The sequence below is a fragment of the Sorex fumeus genome, unplaced genomic scaffold, assembly GCF_029834395.1.
Source record: "Sorex fumeus unplaced genomic scaffold, SorFum_2.1 ptg000044l, whole genome shotgun sequence".
Taxonomy (NCBI): Eukaryota; Metazoa; Chordata; class Mammalia; order Eulipotyphla; family Soricidae; genus Sorex; species Sorex fumeus.
The window spans coordinates 63244385-63271932 of NW_026606101.1; the positions used below are offsets into that span (position 1 = coordinate 63244385).

The 27548-nt window shown below is 42.6% G+C and overlaps 1 protein-coding gene across 1 annotated transcript; it reads left to right on the top strand.

Annotated features, from left to right (window-relative positions):
• On the top strand, window positions 1-23203 carry B3GALNT1 (beta-1,3-N-acetylgalactosaminyltransferase 1 (globoside blood group)). The gene is made up of 4 exons (XM_056121868.1): window positions 1-33; window positions 445-519; window positions 19632-19721; window positions 21350-23203. The coding sequence occupies exon 4, from the start codon at window positions 21384-21386 to the stop codon at window positions 22377-22379; it is 996 nt and encodes a 331-aa protein (XP_055977843.1). The 5' UTR covers window positions 1-33; window positions 445-519; window positions 19632-19721; window positions 21350-21383; the 3' UTR covers window positions 22380-23203.
• The last annotated feature ends 4345 nt before the right edge of the window (window positions 23204-27548 follow it).

Sequence of the window (27548 nt, forward strand, 5' to 3'; positions counted from 1 at the left end):
AACAATTTGTGTTTTAGCTTTCTCCAGGCAGAGGTAGGCGGCTGATTTTATGCTTTCGATTGGGTTGTCCATAAGAGCACTAAGTTGAATCAGTCTAGAGAGGAGAGCTATGTAAGACAGAGACAAGAGTTCCTAATGTTTTTCCCCCACTAGAATATAAAAATTTTTTCCCCAGAAATGGCCACAGGGGAACAGAGACTGAAAATAGTCTGTTACTAAAATAATGGCCAGTTGTAAATGTTGATCGCTGCATGAGATGATTGGAAAGTAAAGAGGGGAAAGGATCAAGCCTTTTCCAAAAGGAAAGTGTTGACATTTAATAATTTATTGATATGTAATAATTGACTTGTATAGCAGTTTGTGAGGTATAGAACATTGACTTTGGAAGCATAGTACCTGCTGCTGATATGTTATGACTCTAATTTTCTGTTTGGCATTTCACAGCAAATCATTTAAAGCATGGGATATGAAAAAAAACAAACTTCAGCCAATGTTTTAATCTCATCTGGAAATCTACAGGTAATTTCATTGTATTTTAATTAAAAATGATCCTGATTAGTTAAGATTGATTTATAATAGTTTTTTCAACAAAATTTCAGGATTATCACTACAGCTAAGAATTTTGTTGTACATTTTAGTATGATCTTTCCTAAAGAGTTTGTAGAGTTGCAGGAGATAAGCTTTTATAGTTTGGATTATATTGTGCATATGTCTGTAAGCACACATATACACAGATAAATGTATATGTAATTAATATATAATCATTATTAAACCCCACACTATTCAGGAAAGATGAAACTTAATTTGAGATTCATATTCAACTTCAATTTCAATCTTATTTATTCCTATGAAGACAAGACAGTTTATATATAATTTTTTTTCTTTTTTTTTCCCATTCAAATAGTTTGCCTTCTTTGTGTGCTCAATATCCACTTACCTTCACTCAATGATTGATATAGGTAGAAACTCACTTTAGGAAGTGCCCTTATCCTTGTCACAGTTCTATATGACCAGGACAATTATGCTTTTCTTTTTCTTTTCTTTTTTTAATTTTTATTAAGATACCAAAGGCTGGAGCAATAGCACAGCAGGTAAGGCATTTGCCTTGCCCGTAGCCGACCCGGTCAACCCAGGTTTGATTCTTCCGCCCCTCTCCGAGAGCCCAGCAAGCTACCGAGGGTATCTCGCCTGCACGGCACAGCCTGGCAAGCTACCCGTGACGTATTCGATATGCCAAACACAGTAACAACAAGTCTCACAATGGAGACGTTACTGGGCCCACTCGAGCAAATCGATGAACAACGGGAGGATAGTGCTACAGTGCATGCTCCTAAGACACCATAATTTACAAAGTTGTTCATAGTAGAGTTGTTTTAGGCACACCATGTTCCAATACCAAGCCCACCATCAGTGTCCCCCACCTTCCACAAATGTCCCCAGGTTCTCTGCCACCTCCCACCTTTGGCAGGCATATAACAAATTTATTTCATATAGCTTGCTTGGCTTGCTGAAGGCCTGGGTTTGCGCCCTGGCACTGAATGGTCCCTTGAGCAGTGTATGTAGCACCTGCACACCCCAGGGCATGCCCCCACTTTCTCCCTCCCTCCCACCCCCCCAACCCTCCAGTGTTTATTCTATGTAACCCTGAATGTTTGGGCCTGCAGAGAGCTGTGAAGATCTTTTTTAGCAGCCTTTAAGACTTAGGCTTAAGGAATCTAGAAGGGTCCATGACATGCTGGGAAATGGGAGGCAGTGACAAGACTGAAAGAGAATATTCTGGAACATCAATGTAAACTCTTTATTTTTCCAAAGTAGTTTTATGGGCTGAAGCGATAGCACAGTGGGTAGGGCGTTTTGCCTTGCACGCGGCTGACCCAGCCAACCCAGGTTCGATTCCTCTGCCCCTCTTGGAGAGCCCGGTAGGTACCGAAAGTATCTCATCTGCATGGCAAAGCCTGGCAAGTTACCTGTGATGTATTCAATATGCCAAACACAGTAACAAGTGTCACAATGGAGACATTGCTGGGCCTGCTTGAGCAAATCGACGAACAATGGGAGGATAGTGACAGGATAGTGACAGTGACAGTTTTATTGAAAGAGAAATGTGAGAGGAGAGAAAGAGATATATTGTGGCCTAGAGAGAACAAGGGCTTCTCTGGAGGCGCAAAAGCCTTTGAGTATTAATTCTGAAGCAACCAGGGAGTCAAGAAAACTGGTCACAGTATCAGGAAATAGTGGAGTCAAGCCCAGATTCTGGTTTCGGGGACTAGGTGGGTCCTGGGGCCTGAAGTCCAGGTGTGGCGCACAAGAGGCTGAGCAGGTCTGACCACTTGGCCCTACTCTGTCTGCCCTCACTCCACTCCCCCCGACTAGCCAGAGAGCACACTGCTGCCTGAGTGCCGCTGAATGTTAGGACCTGAAACCTGGGTAAGTCGGTGCTGGGCAGGCACTTCTCTTTCTTGGTGATTCCTTGAGATCTCTTATTCTAGACCTGCTCCTCTATAAGTATTATTCTGTATTTTAATTTCCTCTTGGGCTGGAGCAATAGCACAGCGGGTAGGGCGTTTGCCTTGCACGAGGCCAACCCGGGTGACCCGGGTTTGATTTCTCTGCCTCTCTTGGAGAGCTCGGCAAGTTACTAAGAGTATTTCGCCTGTATGGCAAAGCCTGGCAAGCTACCCGTGATGTATTTGATATGCCAAACACAGTAACAAGTCTCACAATGGAGACGTTACTGGGCCCGCTTGAGCAAATTGATGAACAACGGGAGTACAGTGACAGTGACAGTGACTGAACTCATTACTCTTTAATAACTGCTCTTCATACATAGAAATGGACCCACTTAGCTAAAAAGGGAAAAAAAAGTAATCTTCAGGGTCAGGAAAGTGGTGGATGTAGTCTATAGGAGGAACTGGACCTCTACTGAGCATTGAAGGAAGGGAAAGACCAAAAATTCTGAGCACTCACAGATTCTCTGACAAAAGATGTAAGCGAGAATGTTTGTAGCAGCACCATTGTCTGACAGCTCCAAATGGAAACCACTCAAATGTACAACAATAGACTGAAGAGGTAAATCGTGCATGCTATCAAATACAGTTCACAGTAAGCTTCCTTGTAGGCAGGGGAGAAGGCATAGAAGACTGGAGTGCACACTTTTCAGGAGAGCCCCTGGGGTTTGGTCCCCAAGCACTGCTGGGAGCATCCTCTGAGCTGGGCCCAGCACTCCTGCTGCCTTCAGTAATGCAGGTATGAGCACCGCCATCACCACCAGCCCTTACCCAGATGGAAGCTGCCTGAGTCAGTGGAATCCATGGGAATCATGGCCACCTTCTCTAGGGGCTGGAGCAGCAGTATAGCGGGGAGCACATTTACAGAGAAACAGTTCTCTATTTGGGTTTTGTCATTGTGTACAGTGACCCATCTGACCTCTTGGATCTCCGTGCCTATAATCCTCAACTCTAGGAAATTCTTATCTTCCTTCTCTACTTTTAGCTCCTTGATTTTTTTTTTTTTGCTTTTGGGTCACACCTGGGCATTGCACAGTGGTTGCTCCTGGCTCTGCACTCAGGAATCACTCCTGGCGATGCTCGAGGGACCATATGGGATGCTGGGAATCGAACCTGGGTCAGCCGCGTGCAAGGCAAACACCCTACCCGCTGTGCTATCTCTTCAGCCCCTAGCTCCTTGATTTTTTAATTTCAGCTTTTGTTATTAATTGTCATCCACTAAGAGTTTTTGTTGATTGATTAGTATCACCTATCGTGTTCTTCATATCTGTCATTTTTGATAGTTGTTGTGTTTTTTATTTTGATGCTTATACTTTCTTGTGCTTTGCTGACTACCTATGCTATTGTTTCTTTGAATTTATTGAGCATCTTTATCATGGTGTCACTGATGACACAGGATTTTCTGGTGTTGTTTATGTCTTTGATGATATTGATTTTTCTCACTGAGCTTGGTTGGGCTTCTGCGTGTTTTCCCTATTGATTTTCGAGTGTTTGGACCAATGTAAGAATCACTGGGGTGGATTTTTGGAATTAGACCCCCTAGAAGATGGTGAGGAATTAGGCCAGGGTTGCTCTCTTCTCTGTCTGTCAGGAATGGTGGAGCAGCCCGCTGTGATGTGGGCCGTTTCTATGACATAGGTCAGATGTGAAGGCTGCTGGGACTCAGCTGGTAGGGAGGGCTCCTCCTTCTGTTCTGAATTTGCTCTAGTCAACCAAAGGTGACCTCACTGGAAGGACACAGTAGTAAGCAGAAGGTAATTATGCTTTTCTTTTGCGTCTCTAAAAGCTGTCATTGCCTATCTCTGTCCAGTGAATGGTAGACAACCATGTTACAACTAATCCTCATGAATGAGATCAGTCTCTGATGAAAAACTGGTTATACGTGCACAACAGATACATTTTCTAAGTTGTAATTTATTTAATAGCAGGCTCATTGATGAATCTCTCTTTGGGTACTGTGAACAAAAGGGGTTTGATTATAATAAAAATTGCTGTTGTAAATTTTCCTTTTTGCTACCAGGAGTTTTTGGCACACTCTTGAGTTATAGGAAAGGGAAAGATGCAGGTAAGGATATGATCTAGAGGGATGACAATCAACAGGGAGCACGTTTAGGTGAGAGAGAGATGAAGCTACAGGACATTGGTAGGGTAATACATTGAGAAGCTGCAGGATGGGCTGATTTGGTAAGGGAGGTAACTTGTCCGCCTTAATTTTCCTCAGAAATGAAGGAACAGGGACTACTGGAGAGATAACACAATGGGTAGGGCTCTAGCCTCGTACATGGCCAAACTGGGTTCAATCCCTGGCATCCCATCCCCTGAGTATCACTGGCTGTGGCCCCCCCAAACAAAACACAAACAAAAAAGAAATGAGGAACAAAATCCAAAAAGCTATAGTGGATTGTCAGCGGGCATTCTGTGTGTCTGACCCTGAACACAGAAAGGCACGGTCTTGTGTTTCCCCCTCATCATATAGCTTTGTCAGCCTTGCCTACATCCCAGGGACTGTTGCATGTAGGGAACATAATTCCAGTATTAGGATCACTTCCTGTTCAATAACACAGGATCTTTTATTAATCTTCTAACACATGTCACTTCATGGTGGGCATTACCTACCTCCCAGCCAGGGGCTGCTCCAGGTAGTGGAAATAAGGGTGCAAGGAGTGGGTGCTTTCTGTTTGTTCCTTTTAAAAAGGTAGTTTTCCGAGACTCCGAGTCTCCGCCCATGAACAGCCTTTCTGGATCCTGATCAAAGCTGCTTAACGGCCATGATCCCAGAGACTCAGGAACAAATCTTGGAACCCAGTAGGTTTTGGGAGAAATCTCTCCAGATTTAATTGTTAAAATTTCGGAATTTCAAAAGTGTGCGGCCACGACTGCAGCCGCATGACATCATATGTTATTCATAACCAGCAATAGAAAACAAATTGTCTACTGTTGCCTTTTCGGCAGATCTGAGTGTTGGGGTAAAATCCCAAATAATAATGGTGGGTCTGTTGTCAAAATATTGAATGTAATCAAAGTAGAGAGAGAGTAATGTGGAAATCATCTGCCCCACAGGTAGGGGGATGGTGTGGGATGGGGGTATACTGGGATTGTTGGTGGTGGAGAATGGGCACTGGTGAAGGTACAGGTGTTTCATTGTATGACCAAGACTTAAACCCAAAAGCTTTGTAATTGCTCTCACGGTGATTCAATAAATAAAATTATAAAAAATGAAATAAAAAAGTAAGGTGGAGTTCATGCTTAATTCAGTCAGCTAATCAATACTGAATAGCAGTACTCCTACATTAAAGAAAAAAAAGTAGCTTTCCATGGGGGCAATGAATATTTTTAATTTTTTCGAAAAAGGGAGCAGTAAGCCAAATAAGTTTGGAAATCCCTGATCTAGAGCAAATGCCTTCAGATTGATGTTGGTGGGCCCCACGGGTGACTTATGTGAAGTGGGGAGAAAGATGGTCACTTTCTCCCCAACCACCTCTGCCACCTGGGACCCAGGGTTACTGGGTTCTTGTCTTGCTTCGCAGAAAGAAATTTCAGGAATAGACAAGCAGTGAAATAAATAGATTTTATTTGGAGGATTTTTAAGGTGTGGAGAGGGAGGGAGAGGTAGGAAGAGAGGGAGGGGGAGAGAGAGAGAGAGAGAGAGAGAGAGAGAGAGAGAGAGAGAGAGAGAGAAACGTACTCAAGAGAGAACACAGGCTTCTCCAAGGGCGGAGAGAGCCCCTAGACACATCCTAGCATTAGACACAAAAGCTTGAAAGTACACATCTCAAGAGGGGAGATGCGGGCGACACATGTGCTCGGGCACCACATGTGCTCAGCCACGTGGGCGCAAGCAGCACATGGACTCAGGCAGCATATGCGTGCCCTTCCTTTGTTCAAGGTGGCCTTTATAGGGTTTCTCCAACCTTCCCCCATGTGGGGCTTCTTTCTAGGTAAAAGTCCTTTGCTAAGGAGGTTACCAGGGAGGTTGGGAGTGGTGATGGTCTTCTTTGGGTTGGATCACATTGGGAAAAGTCCAAGGGTTTTTGAGAAGAGGAACTTCATGGGGAATAGCCTATATCCTCAGGGTCTGCCAATGGTCTTATCAGGTCTTTGTTTTCTGTATACATAAGGTGGGTTAGCTAGAATTCTTCCATGAAACTTTGTTAATCCAGGTTTCATTGCCAAGGGCCTTTCCCTATCTACCTGCCTACATCAAGACCACCAATCTGTTTATCAATAAAGTTTTATTGGAATGAAGCTGCTATTGTATTTTCATATTTTCTTGGTTTTATTTTCAGCACAGAGGCAGCAGTTAGTAGCTAGAATTAAGATCATATGCCCTGTCATTTGTCACTTGTCACTTGTCATCCTGTTGATCGATTTGCTCGAGCGGGCTCCAGTAATGACTCTGTTCGTTCCTGTCTTGTGCTAGCATAGCCCAGTGGCATATTGGAGGCTCTTTCAGGGTCAGGGGAATGAGGCAGTTATTGTTACTGTTTTTGGCATTTTGAACATGCCACGGGCAGCTTGCCAGGCTCTGCTGTGCGGGATACTCTTGGTAGCTTGCCGGGCTCTCTGAGAGAAGGTACATCAGTGGGTTACAATATAAGAGGTTGCTCCAGGAAAAGCTACGTCCAGGAAAAACTTAGTCATATGCCATGCTAAGGAAATATTTGCTTTGTGCCCTCTAAAACCAAAATAAAAATTTCTTACTCCTGTGTTGGAAGATAGATTTCTGTTAAATTCCTAAGCTGGGGGGCTGGAGTGATAGCACAGTGGGTAGGGCATTTGCCTTGCGTACAGCTGACCCGAGTTTGATTCCCAGCATCCTATATGGTCCCCTGAGCACCGCCAGGAATAATTCCTGAGTGCAGAGCCAGGAGTAACCCCTGTGCATCGCCGGGTGTGAACCCCCTCAAAAAATTTTTTTTCTAAGCTGTAACTTGCATTGAATTTGGCACTTTCTCATGGTAATTATGGTTGCCCTCTACTAGACTACGAAAGGTTTGTTTACTGCTCACTTGCTCAAGGATTTTATATATTTTCAATAACACATTAGAGCATCCTTTATATTGAATGTTCTATTCTGGTCAAGTGGTATTTTTTTTACCTCCATAGAGATTTTTATTACGATATTACTTATTAATCCAGGTACTTAAGCATTATCTATAATACTATCTAACATAAAGCCAATACTACCTTTGCTAGGATAAAAAACATTTTTATACCTTTATAGGCCTATTTATATTTTCCCATCAAAATTTTAATAATTCTTACTCTTACTAAATTTTACATTTGCAGGGTTTATCAGAGGTTTCTTTTTTTTGTTTCACCCAACAGTGCTCAGGCACTGCACTCAGGAGTCACTCCTAGCTTGCTCAGGGGACCATATGGGATGCCAGGAATCAAACCCAAGTTGGCTGTGTGTAAGGCAAGCGCCCTGCCTGCTATACTATTGTTCTGGCCCCCTATCAATTGTGTTATTTTTTATTTGTTTTGGGGCCACACCTGGCAATGCTCAGGGTTTGTTTCTGTACTTAGTGATCACTCCTGGTGGTGCTCAGGAGACTTTATGAGGTGCTGGGATTGAACCTAGATCAAACGCATACAAGGCAAGCTCCCTGCCTGCTGTACTATTGCCCCAGCCCCAAGGTTGATCAGTTTTTAAATGTAAGATGTATTAGCAAAAAATTATTCATAATATAAATTTTAAAAATTGTATACCTGTAATAAAATAGTTTTTAAAAAATTTTGTCAACTTACCATTAATTTACAATTTTATAAAATTTTGAGAGCTTAGCTCTATTCATCTATATATATATATATATATGTGTGATATATATATCACCACCTCCATGATCGCTTTTTTTTTTTTTTTTTGCCACAACCCGTGGTAATCAAGGGTTACTCCTGGCTGTGCACTCAGGAGTTCTGCCGGTGTTTGGGGGACCATATGGAATGCTGGGGATCAAACTCAGGTCTGCCACAGGCAAGCACTCTACCCGCTGTACTATCTCTCCAGCCCCTCTTTGTTGACTTGAAAAAAAATCTCACATTTGGATAAAGAAAAAAAAGAACTAGTAGTGGTACAACAAAAGATCTGAGTCATTGGAACTGGAGATTTGTCTATAGAACTGTATTTATATGGGAGGGGTTTTATATTATGTATGCTTTTATGTTTGTTGGACAAGGAGAGGAGGGACACACCCAGGGGATTCAGCTCTAGGGTGGGTCGATCTGATAATTAGAATCTGTCCTAGAAGCGGCTTCCCCCCTCCCCCCAGGGAAAGAACTCTACCCCTGTTGATTGTGACCACACCTATGTGTAATTGTTACCCCAACCCCTTTGAGACTGTAAGAGTGGGCTGGGTGACACCGAGGAGAGAGGAGTGAATGGAGAGAGGATTGGAATAAACTGCAACTAAGACCAACCAGCCTCCGCCCTCATTCCTTCCTTTGCCTGCCCATGGCCATCGACCTCCCCGACCTCCCCCGGGGTGGGGGCGTGAGACTACTGAACCGGAGGGTGGTGGGAGTGATACACTGCAGCTGTCTTTTTTCTTTTTGAGTTTACACACCTGCCCTACTGCACCTCCTCCCTGGAAATATGTTTGTATGTTTGGCTACTATTTTGTTAATTGGGTTTTTTTCAAGCAGCAGTTATACATACCTTGAAAAACAATTATCTGCATATACATATCTTTGTATCTCTCTTTTAACCTCAGCATCAAGTAGTTTCTTTCTCTAAACTGATACAACCTGTACAATGTTTGCTTTTGTTAAACACATTGAGAGTGTAAAACTCAGCTCCCTGCTGGGGACCCTGGCCATGATTTGGGGGGCCTTTGAGCTGGAAGGTAACCCTCCATCTCCTCCACCTTCTCCACATGGCTTATCAGAGTCACAGCCAGATTCAGAATCATGGGCTTCTTTATTTTATTTTATTTTTTTTCCTTTTCTTATTGGATCATACCCGGCAATGCACACCCGGCAATGCACACCTGGCAGTGCACAGGGGTTACTCCTGGCTCTGCACTCAGGAATTACTCCTGGCGGTACTCAGGGGACCATATGGGATGCTGGGAATCGAACCCACGTTGGCCGCGTGCAAGGCAAATGCCCTACCCGCTGTGCTATTGCTCCAGCCCCATCATGAGCTTCTTTATACTGTGCAAGGAGTTTCAGCATCCTGAGAGGCTTGTGTATTTTCTTTTCCCGGTGGTCCCAGTCATAACACAGGTTGGAGGTATCAACTGATGGGTGATGTACTAAATAACTGAGGAAAAGGGAGGTGCTGACTTAGTATGAATGGAAGAGAATGATAGCTGTTGGTCCTACTCCAGGCCAACAATGGGCAGAAATATTAATTAGGGCAGCACCTCCTGACTTCTTCCTGCAGTGGCTAAAACTGTTTATAACAGAGTAAACACAGGAAGCGTTTAGGTTGCCTGGCTCGTGTGTTCTTTGTGTTCTTTGCTTCCATTTCCCTGGTTTCTCTAGACGTAGCCTGCTGCTTCTTTCCACAGACTGCTCTGATAGGTGCTTCTCTCTGGTGGCCTGGCCATGAGTCCAAGGTTCTTTTAAAATGGAATATACATGTGACTCCAAGACTATGACTCCTTTTTCCTTTTTTTTTTTCCTTTTTGGGTCACACCTGGCAATGCTCAGGGGTTACTCTTGGCTCTGCACTCAGGGATTACTCATGGCGGTGCTTGGGGGACCATATGGGATGCTGGGGATCGAACCCGGCCGGCTGCGTGCAAGGCCCTACCCGCTGTGCTATCACTCCAGCCCCATGACTATGACTCCTTTTGCTTAGACATTTTATTCTGTAATAGGCCCTCAAATGACATTCTGTTTAGTGTCTTGTCATCATAATACTGATGAGGGGGAATGAAAACCCCAACAACCAGTTCTTTTCTGGGACTACTTTCTGGATGGAATTTTCATTTCCCCATGTATGCACTTTTCGCAGGTACATGGTCTTCTCCCACATCCCCAAAGATGTGCACGTTAAGTTCATTGGTGTGTCTACATTTCCTCAGTGTGTGTGCCTGTGTGTGTGTGTATGTGTATGTGTGTATGTGCACGTGCGCGCATGTGTGTGTCCTGCTACAGGAAGAATATCCTGTCCAAAACTTGATCCTGCTTTGTGTTGTGAGCTGCCTGAATAACACAGAACTGCTCACACCCTGAGCTGGGAATAATTGGACTGGAAAATGAATAAAAGAATATATATTTTGTTTTGCTTAATATTAGTAGTGTTTGGGGTTTTTATTTAGAAGCTTGATATTTTTGTACCAGAAATTTTCTATACTGTTTAAATCAACTTGCCTGTGGTTAAATTAGTTTTGTTATACATCATTTTGCTCTGAGTCAAAGTTTCCAGGGATCCATCAATGGTGTTAAGTGAGGACCTGGTATATTCTTTAATATCCAGAGTGCATTCAGTTTTTGGTGTATGTGTTTGTGTTGGGGATGTGGACACATAGAATTGGAGAATTTCTGTTAGCACTGTTCTAGTACTTTCTTTTGGGGGAATGGACTTCTCAACTAGTGCTCAGGGGACCTCTGGGATCCCTCCCAGCAGTTTTCAGCAAGCCAGGTAGGATTTAGTGTGAGGATCCGGATAGCCCATGTGGTGCTGGGTATCAGTTTGGGCTGGGCTGAATGCCAGGCACACACCTCAACTTCTATACCATCACTACAGCCTCTCAAGTATTTTCTAGTTCTAGATGATCATGCTAGAGGCAGGGGACACAGTGGCGTGCCAAAATCAACTCCATTTCTTGTGCAAGTGTTGACAGATGTGGCCCTAGAGGTTTCCTGACCCACTTCCCCAATGTCCTAATGAGAAAAGCAACTCCTGGGCCAGAGAGAGAGAGAGAGAGAGAGAGAGAGAGAGAGAGAGAGAGAGAGAGAGAGAGAGAGAAAGAACAGTGGGCTGATAGCATGAAGGAAGTCGAGATTCAGTCCAGGTTCGGGGCACTATACTTGGCCCTGATGTCCAGCCTGAGCACCACTGGATATTGCCCAAAAAGAGAAAAGAGAAGCAAGTCCTCAAGTTCAAAGACTGCCTTCATTCCCAGGCTGTTGGAATTGGAATTATGCCTCCTGACTCCTTATTCTTTCACGTCACAATCTGTTTTCATAGTGAACATGTACTCAACTGAAACATTAAGATCTTTTTAACTTAGGCTTCTATGTAAAGATAACAAGTCCTGTTTGTGTGGAGTTGATGTTTTGGCTTGTTTTTGGGTCACACCCAGTGAGCATCAAGGGTTTCTCTAGAGTTAGAACCTGGAGGATCCATGTGATATCAGGGATCTAACCTGAGCCTTCTGCACAGCTTGTGGGTCCATATGGGGTGCCAGGGATTGAATCCAAGTCACTGCAAGCAAGACACGTGCCTTACCTGTTGTACTGTCTCTCTGGCCCTTCCCAATTTTTTTTTTAAAGAAAACTCTAATATAGGGCAATAAATTTGGTTTCATCAGATTTCATGTTGCTTTAGCCCTTTTCCAACTTGTTGAAAGCTTTTCATATTATAAAAAAAATCTGATGAATTTGTGCCATATTCCTTCCTTCTTGGGGGTGTCTATAAGATTGAAAAAGCCTATATTTGTATTTGATAAGAAATATTGAGCAGGGGCGGCTAGAGTATATGGGAATTAAGGCCTTGCATTAAGGTGAGAATTAAGAATTAAGAATTAAGAGAATTAAGGTGAACCCCAGTTCTATACCCAGCACTACATATGGTTCTTTGAGCACTTCCAAGAGTGATTCCTGAGCATAGAGCCAGTAGTGAGCCCTGAATACCATCATATATGGACCCCCTACCACCAAAGACACAGAGAGAAAATATTTAACCTAAAAGGGCTAAAGATAGGTCTGTGATTAAACCTTCTAGATTTTCTCCCTGTTTGACAAAGATGCTCTAATCACTTAGAACGTAAGTGGGAGGATTGCTTTGGGACAGGCTGTGTTCAGCCTAAGTCCAGGAAATGTGTTGATAGTGAAGGCAGGAAAATACACTGGCTGTGATGAATCAATCTCGAAACTATGTGCTCAGTGTTATTGCTTGCTGTTATTGGACTAATTTTTTTTCATTTTGTTCAGAGCTTCTGCCCTCTTCAGAAAAGCTTAATTCAGGGTGGGGCTGTAGCTCCTGGCACCATAGAAAAGAAAAGTTTAGTTCTTGAGTGTTCCAAGCCTCCTCTAATCTTCTTGTTGCAGGATCTTGTTGGAAATGAGGAGGAGGTTAGCAAGACAAAGCATTTGTGGTGAAGCTTCTGGCTCATGACTGCCATTGCTTTGTGTGTGACTCTGTTAATGTCACAGATACTGTTATTTTATTCAGGGTGATTTGCAATATAATTTTATTAGCGGTATTCTCTCAATAATTTCTCCATTTCTGAAGAGTGTTCTTATAAGGGAAGATTAGTTTTATTTTTTTTTTTGTTTTGTTTTTGGGCCACACCTGGTGATGCTCGGCAGTTATTTGTGGCTCAGCACTCAGGAATTACTTCTGAAGGTACTTAGAGGATCATATGAGGTGCCAGGAACCAAACTCGGGTCAGCTTTGTGCAAGGCAAGCATCCTCTCCACTGTACTATCACTCCAGCTTCAAGAAGGGAAGATTAGTTTAAAGCTGTTTGGTGAGTGAATATTCCCAGGCTTGTAAGACTCTTTCTCTCTCAAAAAAAAAAAAAAAAAAAAAAAAAGAAAATAACAATTCCTAGAAACAACACAGAACTTATAAAGTGGCAGGATACAGAATCAACACAGAAAAAAATCTATGGCATATAAAAATGCAAAAAAATGATGTAGGAGAGAGAGAGAAGAGAGAGAGAGAGAGAGAGAGAGAGAGAGAGAGAGAGAGAGAGAAGAGAGTTGGAGACATCATCCCATATGGTCTCCTGAGAACCGCCAGTAGTGATTCCTGAGTGCAGAGCCAGGAGTTACCTCTGAGCACCGCCAGAGGTAACCGAAAAACAAAAGAGAAGAAAAAACTCAATGACAATCTTCTCTGTTCATGAGTATATCTCCCAAGGTCAAGTACCTAGAAATCAACATAAAAAGTAGGAGAAAGACTTATATCTAGTAAGTCACTATTAAAAGAAATATAAGAAGACCCGAGGATATTAAAACACCCCCCCTGTTCCTGGATTAGAAGGATTAACATTGTTAAATATGACTATCCCACCTTAAAATACTATTCAGGTTTTAAAAATACTATGCAGCCACTCAGCTGACAAAAGGCTAATATCCAAGATAAAAAACACTTGTTAAACCTCACAAACAAACCTAAACGACCGCATCAAAAAATGGGGAGAAGAGGTGGACAGATCTTTCCTCAAGGAAGACAAACAGGTGACCAATAGGAATATGAAAAAATGTTCTTTGTCACATATTTTCAGGGAAATGCAAATCAACGAGATATCACTTCACACCATTGAGACTGGCACACCTTAATAAATATAGAAACCTCAGGGGCTGGCATGGATGTGGGCAAAAGGGACCTTCATCCACGGTTGGTGCAGATGTCATCTGGTCCAGCTGCTATGGAAAACAATATAGAGATTTCTCAAAAATTAAGAATTGAGCTTCCATATAACCCAGTCACTAACTTCTTGGCCTGTACTCCAAGTACCCCCAAGTTATATTTCAAATGGCATGTTTACTAGGTTCACTGCGGCGCTGTTCACAGTAGCCAAGATCTGGAAACAATCCAAGTGCCCAAGATGAGATGAATAGATAAAAAACAGTGGTCATCACACAGTGGAATTTACTTAGCTATAAGAAATTATGAAATCATATAATTTGCCACTACATGTGATCCCCCATATTTTTTCTTCAGTCACAGAATTTTCTCCGGTGAACATATGTTATACAGTTGAAATATATTTTACATACCTTAAAATAATTAAATTTGGACTGGAAGGATACTACAGGGGTTAAGACACTTCCCTTACATGTGGCAAACCCAGATTCAATCCCTGGCACTGCATAGAGTCTGTCAAGCATCACCTGGAGCGATGCCTGAGAACAGTGAGGGGTAAGCCCTGAGTACCTCCATGTGTGGTCGCAAATCCCCCTCCCCCACAATTTTTTTTTCCTTAGTGGAAGGTAACCAATACTTTTGCACTCTAGGAATGAATTTTAGGTTATTCTGGCATAAATAACTATAACATTTCAGTAATTCTTGGGATAATTGTTTCAGTAACTGACTTGAGGGACCACATGTGGTTTTAGAGACTGAATGGGTCGGTGGCAGGACCACTGGAGTTCTTTGGTGGCAGAGGCCTTTAAGTTTAATATTTCTGTTGGCATGACTGCAGAACCAGGAACCTCTATGTTCTGGATAGCGCCTCTTCTAACACATATATACACACTCACAAACACATTTACACACATACACACTCACATGCACATTCACACATACACACACACATACACACTCACCCCCTCCCACACATTCACATACACTCACACACACACACACTCACATACACACATACACATTTGCACACATACACACTCACACACGTTCACATACATACACACACATACACACTCACACATTCACACATTCACACATATACACACATATACACATATACACACATTCACACACTCACACACACACTCACACACACTCACACACGATCATGTATCGAGAACTAACTGAAAACTTTGATTTTCTAGGCCCTCGTCCCTCATTTCCTCCTTTTTTCGCCCCGCTCTTTGCTTCCTCCTGCCGTGACTCCTCATGCATGTTTTTTTCCTCCTGGCCTGGTCCTCGCTCCTTATTTCCTCTGTAACACATCCTTCCAAACTTTGTCCTCTGCATCTCCGATGCTAGGGTTTAGAAATGCCGACCATTTCAAAAGAAATCATTTATATCTCATGTGCAGTTTTGCTTCCTCCTTTATTTTGAACCACACCTGGCAGTTCTCAGGACTTACTCCTGGCTCTGTGCTCAGGGATCACTTTTGGTGACTTGGGGGACCATACGGACTGCTGGGGATCAAACCTGGGTTGGCTGCATGCAAGGCAGTTGTCCTGCCTGCTCCACTATCTCTTGGGGCCCAAATCTCCCCTTTTTGTTTGCTAAAATATCAAGGGAGGATGGGGATATAACCCAATGGGAGAACCAGCACCGGAAAAAAAAATCATAGCAATGGAACATTACTATATAGAATGGATAAATGTATGTTGTAACAAGACTGTAATAATTTTGTTTGACCAATTTCCTTTGGAGAAACATTTTTGCATACAGTAAATTAATCACAGTTAGCACAGCGATAAGTAGGGCAGTTGCCTTGCATGCGGTTCGATTCCTCTGTCCCTCTTGGAGAGCCTGGCAAGCTATCGAGAGTATCCCACCTGCACGGCAGAGCCTGGCAAGCTACCCGTGGCGTATTTGATATGCCAAATACATAACAACAAGTCTCACAATGGAGACGTTACTGGTGCCCACTAGAGCAGATCAGTGAACAACGGGAGGACAGTGCTACAGTGCCTGATTATTTAGGATAAACTGCTATTAGTGATACTGTTTGGTGAAGAGTTTGCACATTCAAATGCAAACTTTGCTCCTTCCTCCCCCCAAAAGGAAAAGGGCTCTTCTGTGCCCTTTCTCCTTGTACACACTGAGTGCTATCACTTTTCTCTTTCATTTTTCATTTTGAGATTTTTTTTGTCAGTATTTCTGCTTACTTGTGCATATGAACATTCTTTTTTTTTTTTTTCCCCTTTATTTTATTTTATTTTTTTTAAAGTTGTAGATTTACAATTTTTTGTGCTTTGGTTTCAATTATACAATGATCAGATACCCATCCCTCCACCAGTGCCCATTTTCCACCACCATGGATAATATCCCTCCCACCCCCATCCCCCCATCCCCCCGTCTCTGTGGCAGGGCAATCCCCTGTGTTCTCTCTCTCCTTTTGGGTGTTGTGGTCTGCAAAAGAGGCATTGAGTGGCAAACATGTTCAGTCCATAGTCTACTTTCGACATGCATCTCCCCTCCTGGGAGGATCCTCCAAACATCCTTTATTTGGTGCTCCCTTCTCTATCTGAATAGCCCTTTCCTCTAGGATACCCGGCTGGCCTCTAAGTTATGGAGTAATCCTCCTGGTGCTGATCTCAGCTATTCTTGGGTATTAATCTCATACTTTGTTACTTTATATCCCCCAGATGAATGCAATCTTTCTATGTCTATCCCTCTCTTTCTGACTCGCATATGAACATTCTTTTAATTGACCTCTTGTAGTTCTTCTGAGAATTTCTTTTTTTTTTTTTTCTTTTTGGGTCACACCCGGCGATGCACAGGGGTTACTCCTGGCTCTGCACTCAGGAATTATTACTGGCGGTGCTCAGGGGACCATATTGGATGTTGGGAATCGAACCCGGGTCGGCCACGTGCAAGGCAAACACCCTACCTGCTGTGCTATTGCTCCAGCCCCTCTTCTGAGAATTTCTTTCTTACTCATTTATAATATTATTGAAAAAATTCAATTGAATGAAGACTTGTCTCATGTATTTTTCAATGATTTTTGGGGGGGGGGCGCCACACCCGGTAATGCTCAGGGGTTACTCCTGGCTCTGCACTCAGGAATTAGTCCTGTCGGTGCTCGGGGGACCACATGGGATGCTGGGAATCGAACCTGGGTTGCCGTGTGTAAGGCAAACTCCCTACCCACTGTGCTATTGCTCCAGCCCCTTCAATGATTTTTAAAAATTATCTATTTTTTTTTCTTTTTGGGTCACACCCAGTGATGCTCAGGGGTTATTCCTGGATCTGCACTCAGGAATTACTCCTGGTGGTGCTTGGGGAACCATATGGGATGCTGGGGACTGAACCCAGGCCGGCTGTGTGCAAGGCAAACATCCTACCCACTGTGTTATTGATCTGGCCCTAAAATTATCTTTCAACCTTGTCTGTGCCTTTTGTTTAGGAGAGGAGCACCTTATATAGAATAATTACAAAGTTTTTTCTACTTCAAAATTATTAAAATGTTGGGGTCAGAGAGATTTATAACAGGTAAGGCACTTGCTTTGCAAGTGGCTGACCTGAGTTCAGTCCCTGGGACCGCAGAAGGTCCCTCAAACGAGGCCCTTCAGAAGTGATCCTGGAGTGACCACAGAGCCAGGAGGAATCCCTGAGTACCACCAGGTGTGTCCCCCCAATAAAACAAAATTATTAATGTGTTATTCATATCTTTTTAGTCTGTTTAATTATTTTTAATAGGTTAATTTTTCTCCCATTTGAGTCTTTTCTCCTTTTGGAATCATTTCTAAGAAATGATCTCTACTGCTGCCTCTCTGTCTTTCACATTCTAGTCATGTTTGTAACTTGACTGGTGAAGACCAAGAAATGAGCATATGGATTGTGGCAGACACGGACATGTGCCTCATAGATTTTTATCTTTTTTTTTTTTTTTTTTTGCTTTTTGGGTCACACCCGGCAATGCACAGGGGTTCCTCCTGGCTCTGCACTCCAGGAATTACCCCTGGCGGTGCTCAGGAGACCATATGGGATGCTGGGAATCGAACCCGGGTTGGCCGCGTGCAAGGCAAACGCCCTACCCGCTGTGCTATTGCTCCAGCCCCAGATTTTTATCTTATTACTGTGTCTTGAATAATTTGTGGAGAAAGTGATTCCCAGGGAAAGGAATCTTTAGGGAAGTGGTAGTTAGTAATTAAATGTACTAGTATTGAATATGTGTATGAATCAGAAAAAGAGGATATCAGCAAAGTGTCACTTAGAGGTTTGCATGTCACTTTTTTTTAATGTAGAAGTACTGCTATTTATTCAGCCAGTGATTAAGCTGATTGAAGCAGGCACGAACACCACATTACTATTTAAAAATTTTTTTAATTAAAATATTTTTTAATAAAATTATTCACAATAATTGTTTACATTCAGTATTTCAGCATCAATCCCACCACCATTGCACCTTCCCACCACCACTACTTTGAATCTTCCCACCACCACTCCAGCCTGCCCCTTAGATGCTAAATAATTTATTTTGTATTCCTTGTCATGAATAGTATGAGGTGTCACATGGCCGTGAAAGTGGCCATGTGCTCCTGGAATTATAAAATTTTTAAATATTTGGGGTCTGGAGACATCTCTGTGGTGTGCTGCTCTCTTCCGAGATTCATTTGTGAGTCTCTGGATTGTGGGCATTAGTGCTAGTGCTCTAAAGCGATGTCCAGAGGCAGTTCTTGGGCAAGACTGCCAGGAAACCTGAAGGGCAGGGAGATAGGGGAAGGTTGCCCACCCCTGCCTCTGTGAAGACTGGAGTTTTCAGTCACTGGTCCTGCATACCTTTTTTTTTTTTTTTTAAGCAGACTCATTCTCTTGCGTGGGGGGCTTGGGATGAGCCTGGGAAGGTTGGCCACAAGTGTGGCGGTGATTGGGTTCTGGAGGTTTTCGGCTTCCAGGGTTCATTTGGGGCAGGTGGAGGGACATACCTCCCCCCCATGAAATCAGCCTGGTACAGGGTAGGATGACATCTCTGTGGCATGCTGCTCTACTCCAAGATTCATTTGTAAGTCTTTGAATCATGGTTATTAAAATGCTTAAATGTCCTGCTTTTGATCTCTTTCGAGATTTATTTATGAATCTCTGAAGCAAGGTCAATAAATGAGTTTGTATAGCTGACCTGGAGGTGGTTTGTGGGCGTGGCTCCCACGTACCTAATTTTTGGCCATTTAATTTCTCAGGAAACTTGGTCCCAAGTTGTTGGGGTCTGGAAGGAGGCACAGCGGCAATTTTGGGGTATCAGGAAGCTTAAAGGCACTATCAGGCTGCTGATGTACTTGCCCTGCAGATACAGATTGACCTGCTGAGTGGCACCATATGTGTGTTTCACTTCTTTTAGTGACCAAATAAATGGAATTGTAGTATTCATGTAGATGCCATCAGAAATAGCTGACTTGAGTACTTAGTAACTGTATCTCACACAGTGATTTAATAAAAAAAATTTAAAAAAAATCAATAGCTGTTAACGTAGTTTCAGTGTACATTCCTAGTTCAAAAGAGAATGTTCGGAGGGAGATTTGCTTTTCGTCTTTGACCTTACCCATAAGTAAATGCTATTAAGTTTCTTATATCTCTTACAGAAATTTCCTGCATTGTTTTTGACTACAACTTTTTACTAAATGTTCAGTTGGTAAAATTGAAGTTCTTTTACTCAGAAGGACTAAATCAAGGTAAGAGATATATTATTTGTGATTTCAAAATATAGTTGTTTTCAGGTAGTAAGATTATCAATATTATTTCTTCAGGTAAGGTAAAGGTAAAGGCCCTCCCGTTGTTCGTCGATTTGCTCGAGTGGGCCCAGTAACGTCTCCATTGGAGACTTTGTTGATACTGTGTCTGGCATATCGAATACGTCCCGGGGAGCTTGGCAGGCCCTGCTGTGCGGGCGAGATACTCTTGGTAGCTTGCCGGGCTCTCCGAGAGGGGCAGAGGAATCGAACTTGGGTCGCCCATGTTGGCTGCGTGCAAGGCAAACACCCTACCGCTGTGCTATTGCTCCATTTTACATTTCTTCAGGATAATCTCTTTTTGAAAATAATTTTGAGATCACACGGGATGAAGTACTTAGACCATTGTGAGAAAAATGTCCTTTGCCAACAAGGTTCTAAAATATAAGTGGAGAGGAAAGATTTGTATAACAGGAAACTGAACTGCAGAGAGTTTGCTAAAACATTCCAGTGCAACTAATAGAAAGCATTAAGATAGGAAAGATTACTGGCACCACAGTGACCTAGGTAGGTAAGAGAAGGCCAGATGGGGAAGACAAAGATTATCTTGATCCAGTTAAGAGGCAAAGAGCTATATGTATAAAGACTTAAGACTGGCTCAAGGTAAAACCCTTGGAAGACTTGCCTTCCCATTTAATGATACTGATACTCACTCTCCAAACAAATTCTGGGCTTCTAGGAACTCCCCTGAAGTGAAAGGGCACCATTGGGGCTGGAGTAATATAGTGCAGTGGTAGGTTTGCATGTGGCTGACCCTGTGATTGGATCCCCAGCTCCCCATATGGTCCCCAGAGCCCACCAGGAATGGTCCGTGAGCACAGAGGCAGAAGTTAGCCCTGAGCACAACCAGATGCGGCCCTAAACACAAATCAGTAAACAAAAGGAAGGGCACCATCAAAGCCTGAGGTCTCTGATTGAACTGGGGTTTGCCACATGAAAAGAATCGATCACCTTGACTATTGCTCCTGTCTATTTTTTTCTTTTTTTTTTTGTTTGTTTTTATTTTTTTGGGTCACACCAGCAGTGCTCCGCTTGCACTGCCATTTAAGTATTGCGTGCTAACCGATTGCACTGGCAAGCTACCTGTGACGTATTCAATATGCCAAACACAGTAACAATAAGTCTCACGATGGAGACGTTACTAGGCCCGTTCGAGCAAATCGATGAACGACGGGAGGACCGTGACCGTGACCAGCAGTGCTCAGGGTCTGCACTCAGGAATTACTCAGGGGACCATATGGGATGCTGGGATTCGAACCTGGGTCGGCCGCATGCAAGGCAAACTCCCTACCCGCTGTGCTATCGCTCCAGCCCCTCCTGTCCTTTTTTTAACATTGACTTGGTATAAAAAGTCAAACAATGAATTTTGGTCCTTGGTATCTATTTGCTTATAGTTAAATGTAGTTAAGTAGATGTAGATCAGGAACTTAGATTTATATTTGGTACTTTGGTGTTTTACTTTGAAGCTTTGTTACCCAGTATACTTTCTTTATCTTTCAAGAGATAATGAGATACCATTTGAAAATATGTTTTGGAATCTGGATTCTAACCAGGTCTGTTGTACCTTGCAGAATCTGAGACTTGTGTGCTTCCAAGCTTCTGTGGATGGCTCTCGCTCTCTTGACCACACTTCTGAGTAAAATGTCACTGAGATCCCTCAAATGGAGCCTCCTGCTGCTGTCTCTCCTGAGTTTCCTAGTGATGTGGTACCTCAGTCTCCCCCACTACAATGTGATAGAACGGGTAAACTGGATGTACTTCTATGAGTATGAGCCAATTTATAGACAAGACTTCCACTTCACACTTCGGGAGCATTCAAATTGTTCTCATCAGAACCCCTTTCTTGTCATCCTGGTGACCTCACACCCCTCAGATGTGAAAGCCAGACAGGCGATTAGAGTCACTTGGGGTGAGAAAAAGTCTTGGTGGGGATATGAGGTTCTTACATTTTTCTTATTAGGCCAGCAGGCTGAAAAGGAGGACAAAGTGTTAGCTTTGTCCTTAGAGGATGAACATCAACTTTATGGAGACATAATACGACAAGATTTTTTAGACACCTACAATAACCTGACCCTGAAAACTATTATGGCTTTCCGGTGGGTCAGTGAATTTTGCCCCAATGCCAAGTACGTCATGAAGACAGATACTGATGTTTTCATCAATACTGGCAATTTAGTGAAGTATCTTTTAAATTTAAATCACTCAGAAAAGTTTTTCACAGGTTATCCTCTAATTGATAATTATTCCTATAGAGGATTTTATCAGAAAACCCATATTTCATACCAGGAGTATCCCTTCAAGGTGTTCCCTCCCTACTGCAGTGGGTTGGGTTATATAATGTCCAGAGATTTGGTCCCAAAAATCTATGAGATGATGAGTCATGTCAAACCCATCAAGTTCGAAGATGTTTATGTTGGGATCTGTTTGAATTTGTTGAAAGTGGACATTCACATTCCAGAAGACACAAACCTCTTCTTTTTATATAGGATCCATTTGGATGTCTGTCAGCTCAGACGTGTGATTGCAGCTCATGGCTTTTCTTCTAAGGAAATTATCACATTTTGGCAGGTTATGCTAAGGAATACCACATGCCATTATTAATTGAATGTTCTACCTAAAGCATAGAGAAGGGCAGGATACTTTGTGAAGAGTATGAAAGGTACCATAAAATTTCCAAAGGAAAACTACTTGGGTGATCACTCTATTGGTTTACTGAAACTCATAGAGAACCTATAGACTGGAGACATTTTCTTCGTAATTTGACAAAAATCAAGCCAGGCTTTAAAAAAAGTGATACACATATCAATGAACTTAAATTAATTGGAGATTTTTATTAATAAAACTGAACAAAATAAGACCAATTTTATGTCATTATACAGACCATAACTTCTTAAAAGGTTTTCCTTAACCGATTAAGTTTGTTAGTTCATATAACAATGTGGAATTTTAATCATGGAACAACCTAATGAGCTGAGGGTTTTTGGGTTTTTTTTTGTATATATCACATGGATCACCAGTTTTTAAAAATACAGTGTTTTGTGTACACAATTGTAACTAAAATTATACCAAAAATCTTTCATCTGTTTTTGGTCATTTTAAAGGTACTTTAAAAATGTTTCAGTATTTCACAATTATCTATTGTTATTTAATATTACTTAGAACTTTCTGAGTGTTTGAATATACAGTTGTTTCAATACTCTATACATAGAATAATGAGTCACATTTCATTTGAACTTTTTTCCAGTTACATCACTGATGGATTTATTATTGATAGCTCTGTTCATGTAAAGTCATTGGTCATTATTGTGCTTCAATAATGTCTTGAACTCTGATAAATATTACTGTGGTAATGTAGAGAAGAATTAAAGTAAGAAATTCTAAATTATTGTCTTGTTTTGAAAAATATAAATCCCAGAATTTTTCTAGATGTCACTTTATGTGTCTCCCAATTCTACCTGGAAGTTAGGAATAATAACCTAGCAGGCAGCATGTTTTCATTTGGAAAGGACTCTGAAGGAAAGAAAGGAAGAAAAGAGAGACCCAGTGACCAGCATATTAGTAGTGTCATATTCCAGAGCCGAGTTGGAAAAGGAAAACTAACGGGTTGAGTTACAGAATTAATTCATTCCACTTGTTTTCTCATTAACAGTGAGCTTGGAAATAATGGGGCAGGGAGGAAGCAATGCTCCTGCTGCTGTTACTGATTTTACATTAACTAGAAAGCCCTAAGGTATGATATAGAATCAAACTTGATTTCCATGTCATATTGAGGCCCATTACTCATTGGAGTGTAGCCTATCTTTTATTCGATCTGCTACTAATAGGTCAAATGGAAACATTCTGTACCCCAAATCTGCAGTTTCCTATTATGACTGATAGGAGACCAAATGATCCCCCCCTCCCTTCATTTTTTTTATTACATACTGGTGCAAAAAATCAAATCATTTTGCAGAAAGTATAAACCTGAAAGTATACCATTAGGACCAGGGAGGCAACTCAGGAGCTGGAGCATGGGCCTGGCCTGCACAGGCCCCACATGACCTCTTGGGCACTGCCGGGCATAGCCCTGGTGGCTTCACACACCACTGGGAAGGCCCCGAAAGTAGGGAGGACAGTATATAGTCAGCAGAGTGCTGCTCCGCATTTATCTTGGAGTCTTGTTTGTTTGTTTTGGGGCCAACCGAGTGTGATACTCAGTGGTTACCCCTGTTCTGTACTCAGGAATACTCCTGGCAGTACCTGGGGGACCATATGGGATGCCAGGGATGGAACCGGGTTGGCCGTGTGCAAGGCAAACACTCTACCACTGTACTATCTCTCCAGCTCCAAGGAGTCACTTTTTTTCTTTTTAAAGACAAATGGTGCTTACTTTTGTAGCATGGTTAGATTTGATCAATTTTGCAGAAGTTTGTACTGATATTTGGGGCACTAACTCACAGTATTTATAGGGAGAATTTTAAGACCAAAAAAAAACAGAAGTGAAATGTGACCAATTGCCATTGCCTGCTTCTCTTTTTTGGCTTTGGTTTTCTGCATCTGGCAGTACTCAGGGCTGACTCCTGGCTCTGTGCATAGGGTCATTCCTGGTGGGGTCAGGGGACCATATGGGGTGCTGGGGATCCAATCCGGGTCAGCCATGTGCAAGGCAAGTGCCCTCCCCACTGTACCTTCTCTTAAAGCCCGTGTTGCCTTGTTGTGACTTGACTTAAACCAGGTCCTGAGTCCAGTCTTCTCTGGCTCGTATATTGGCAAACCCTTTCCCCTGCATTATGTTATCAACAAGTAATTCCCAGAGTGTCTTTCAATTTACCTTTCAATTGAACTTTTCTGACTTCTTATGTATGAGGAAGGCATGTAGAGATGAATGCTGCTAATACTTCCCCACTAAAGAAGATCATTCAAAATCATTCCCCGGTACAAAATCAGTGTCCCTAGGAGAAATTGTCATTACCTTAGATGTTAGCAGCAGCAGCTGATGGTTCTAAATGCCACTTCGCCCTCTTCTCTTCTGTGGAGTTACTACAGGTGGAAGTACACCAGAGGATGACAGGAAGGTGAAGGCACCTACCAGCTGAAACTGTATCAAAATGTTAACAAGAATGGCCTCTCAATGACTTTTATAGGTAAAATCTTGCCTTGTGTGACAATATGGATAGAACTTGAGTAAAATAAGTCAGGAACTGAAAGACTATTACTGGGAGATTTTACTACATGTGTAATATAAATAACCAAAGCAGATAAACTGGCAGAAGAATAAAAATTTCTTTTAGACTGAAGAATGTGCTGGTTACTAAAGGAAAAGTGGAAGTGTGGGGGCAAAGTGCTATTGTGGGTGTCTGATTGTCTGAAACTTTGGTGGTGGGCGTGGAGAGTCTTATGTGCACAGAGCCATGAAACTTGACCTCTGAGATCTTACGGTATTGTAAGCTAAAGGTAAGTCTATGACATTTGAGGGAAATAGTCCTTTAAAAATTTAAAGAGAATTAAAAAAATTTTTTTTGAATGAGGACAAAAATCACAACTATTAATAAAATTCTAGAGTTGAAATTGGTTCGATAACAAATTTCCAATATTAAAATCAATAAGTTTAAAAATCAATTTTTATGTGAAAACTGTCATCTCTGATCATAGTTGTTAAGTCCTTGTTTAAGGATTTATTAAGCTCTGTGTTGCAGTTGAGCCTTCCGTGTTATTGTTTTTGTTTTTCTGAGTTGGTTTCTGTGTTACATTCCCATCTAAGTTGGTGTGCTCCTACTGGGCTTTCAGTATTGAGGAGCTAGGAGGTATCGAGGCTTCAGGGTCTATGGTCTGGGTCAATGAATTGATCTGGCAGCGGCTTCCTGATGTATGGGAGGTGAGAGAAGATTACCCACTCCAACTTAGAGAAAACCCCAGTGTTTTAGCCTGGCACCGGGATACCTGAAATTATTCTCAGCTTGGCATCTCTGCAGAGAATATTCTTTTTTTTTTTTTAAATTTTTGTTAGTGAAACACCATGAGGTATAGTTGTAGATGTACAAATTTTTGTGCTTGGGTTTCAGTTATACAATGATTGAGTACCCCTCCCTCCACCAGTGCCCATTCTCTACCTCCAGTGCTCCCAGTATCCCTCCCACCCCCCATCTCCCCCACCCCACCCTGCCTCTGTGGCAGGGAATTCCCCTTTGTCCTCTCTCTCCTTTTGGGTGTTATGGTTTGCAGAAGAGGCATTGAGTGGCAATCATATTCGGTCTGTAGTCTACTTTCAGCATGCTTCTCTCATCCTGGAAGGATCCTCTCAACACCCTTTATTTGGAGCTCCCTTCTCTATCTGAGCTGCCTTTTCCCCTAGCATGTGCGGCTGGCCTCCGACTTGGAATAAAATAAAAAATAAAAAAAATAAAAATAAAGAATAAAAAATGTTTTTATAACATAAAACATGGAAACTCCTGGTACTTATCTCAGCTATTCTTGGGTGTTAGTCTCCTATTTTGTTATTGAATGTAATCTTTCTATGTCTGTCCCTCTCTTTCTGACTCATTTCACTTAGCATGATACTTTCCATGTAGTACCACTTGTATGTAAATCATGACTTCATCTTTTTCTAACAGCTGCATAGTACTCCATTGTGTAGATGTACCAAAGTTTCTTTAACCAGTCATGCAGAGAATATTCTTGCACCCTTGGTGCAGCTGCAGGGTGCTCTAGAGTTTTCAGCCAAAGAGACCGATGTTCCCAGGAAGTTTAGCTGCTTGGCTGGCATCTCCTCGGGAATTTAGTCAGGAATCCATAGAGCAGAGCCAGCTGGGGGAGGTGGGCATGGCTCCCGGGCTCCCGGAAGTATAGGGGATCTGGGGAGGCTGCTTGTCCCAATTCTGAGAAGACTCCAAAGTTCTAGCCTGGGCACTGGGGTACCTGAGGCTACTTACAGTTTGGCGTCTCTGCAGAGAATGCTGCCTGGTGTGCATCTCCTATATGGCCAGAGCAGGGCTGTGCGTTGAGTCAGCTTGGCAGCAGCTGTGGTAGGTGGGCCGGAAAAAATTCCTTTTATTAGTTAATTCTGGGTGGCACGGGAAAAATGCTTTTATAACATAAGTACTTTATAATATTAAACTTGGGTGAAAAGCAGAGTCATAAAATGTCATCGGAAATGGCTAGAGTGGACAGGCTCAGATTCTTGCTGTGGGGCGCCAAGGCCTCTTGCCTACCCTTCCTCTTCTTCCACCTGGGCAGAGCCTGTTCCCCTGCCTGAGATGCCATAAGTGCCTTTTCTGCATCTTAAACTTTGGCTTGTGAACCAACCTCAAAGAGATGTCTGCTAGTAGATTTCTGGGGAGAATCCTTCCTCTTAAAACAAAGGGAACAGAGAAAGTCTCCTGTTGTTTGGACAGATGATCCCATGGCATTGCTGGGGATCTCCAGCTGCTGTATGGATTCCATTAGATTTACCTGCTGAAGGACGTGTCTGGCTCAAGGGTGAGCACAATTTTGTATGACACCTGTGAGTGGCCTGGGACCTCTGAAGCACTGAAGCACCGAACCCACTGAGCACCACATCTTTCTAAGCCCGATGCATGAGAAGAAACCACTGTAGCACACAGGTGCAGTGGTCTGTGGCAGCCGAGGGCTTATGAACTCTAGCAGCCTAACGCTTACCCGCTTAGGCAGTGTTGTGGCTATCAGTGGGACATAAATCAAGCTCTCCTTTCAGGCAAAGAGAAAGTTCAGAACGATGGGCCTGCGAGTGTGACCTGCCTCAGGTGCCAATGGAGAGAGAGAAATGCCCTCCCC

What these genes read in the sequence shown, in the direction of transcription:
- B3GALNT1 (XM_056121868.1), top strand. Translation starts at nt 21,384, where the DNA reads ATGGCTCTCGCTCTCTTGACCACACTTCTGAGTAAAATGTCACTGAGA.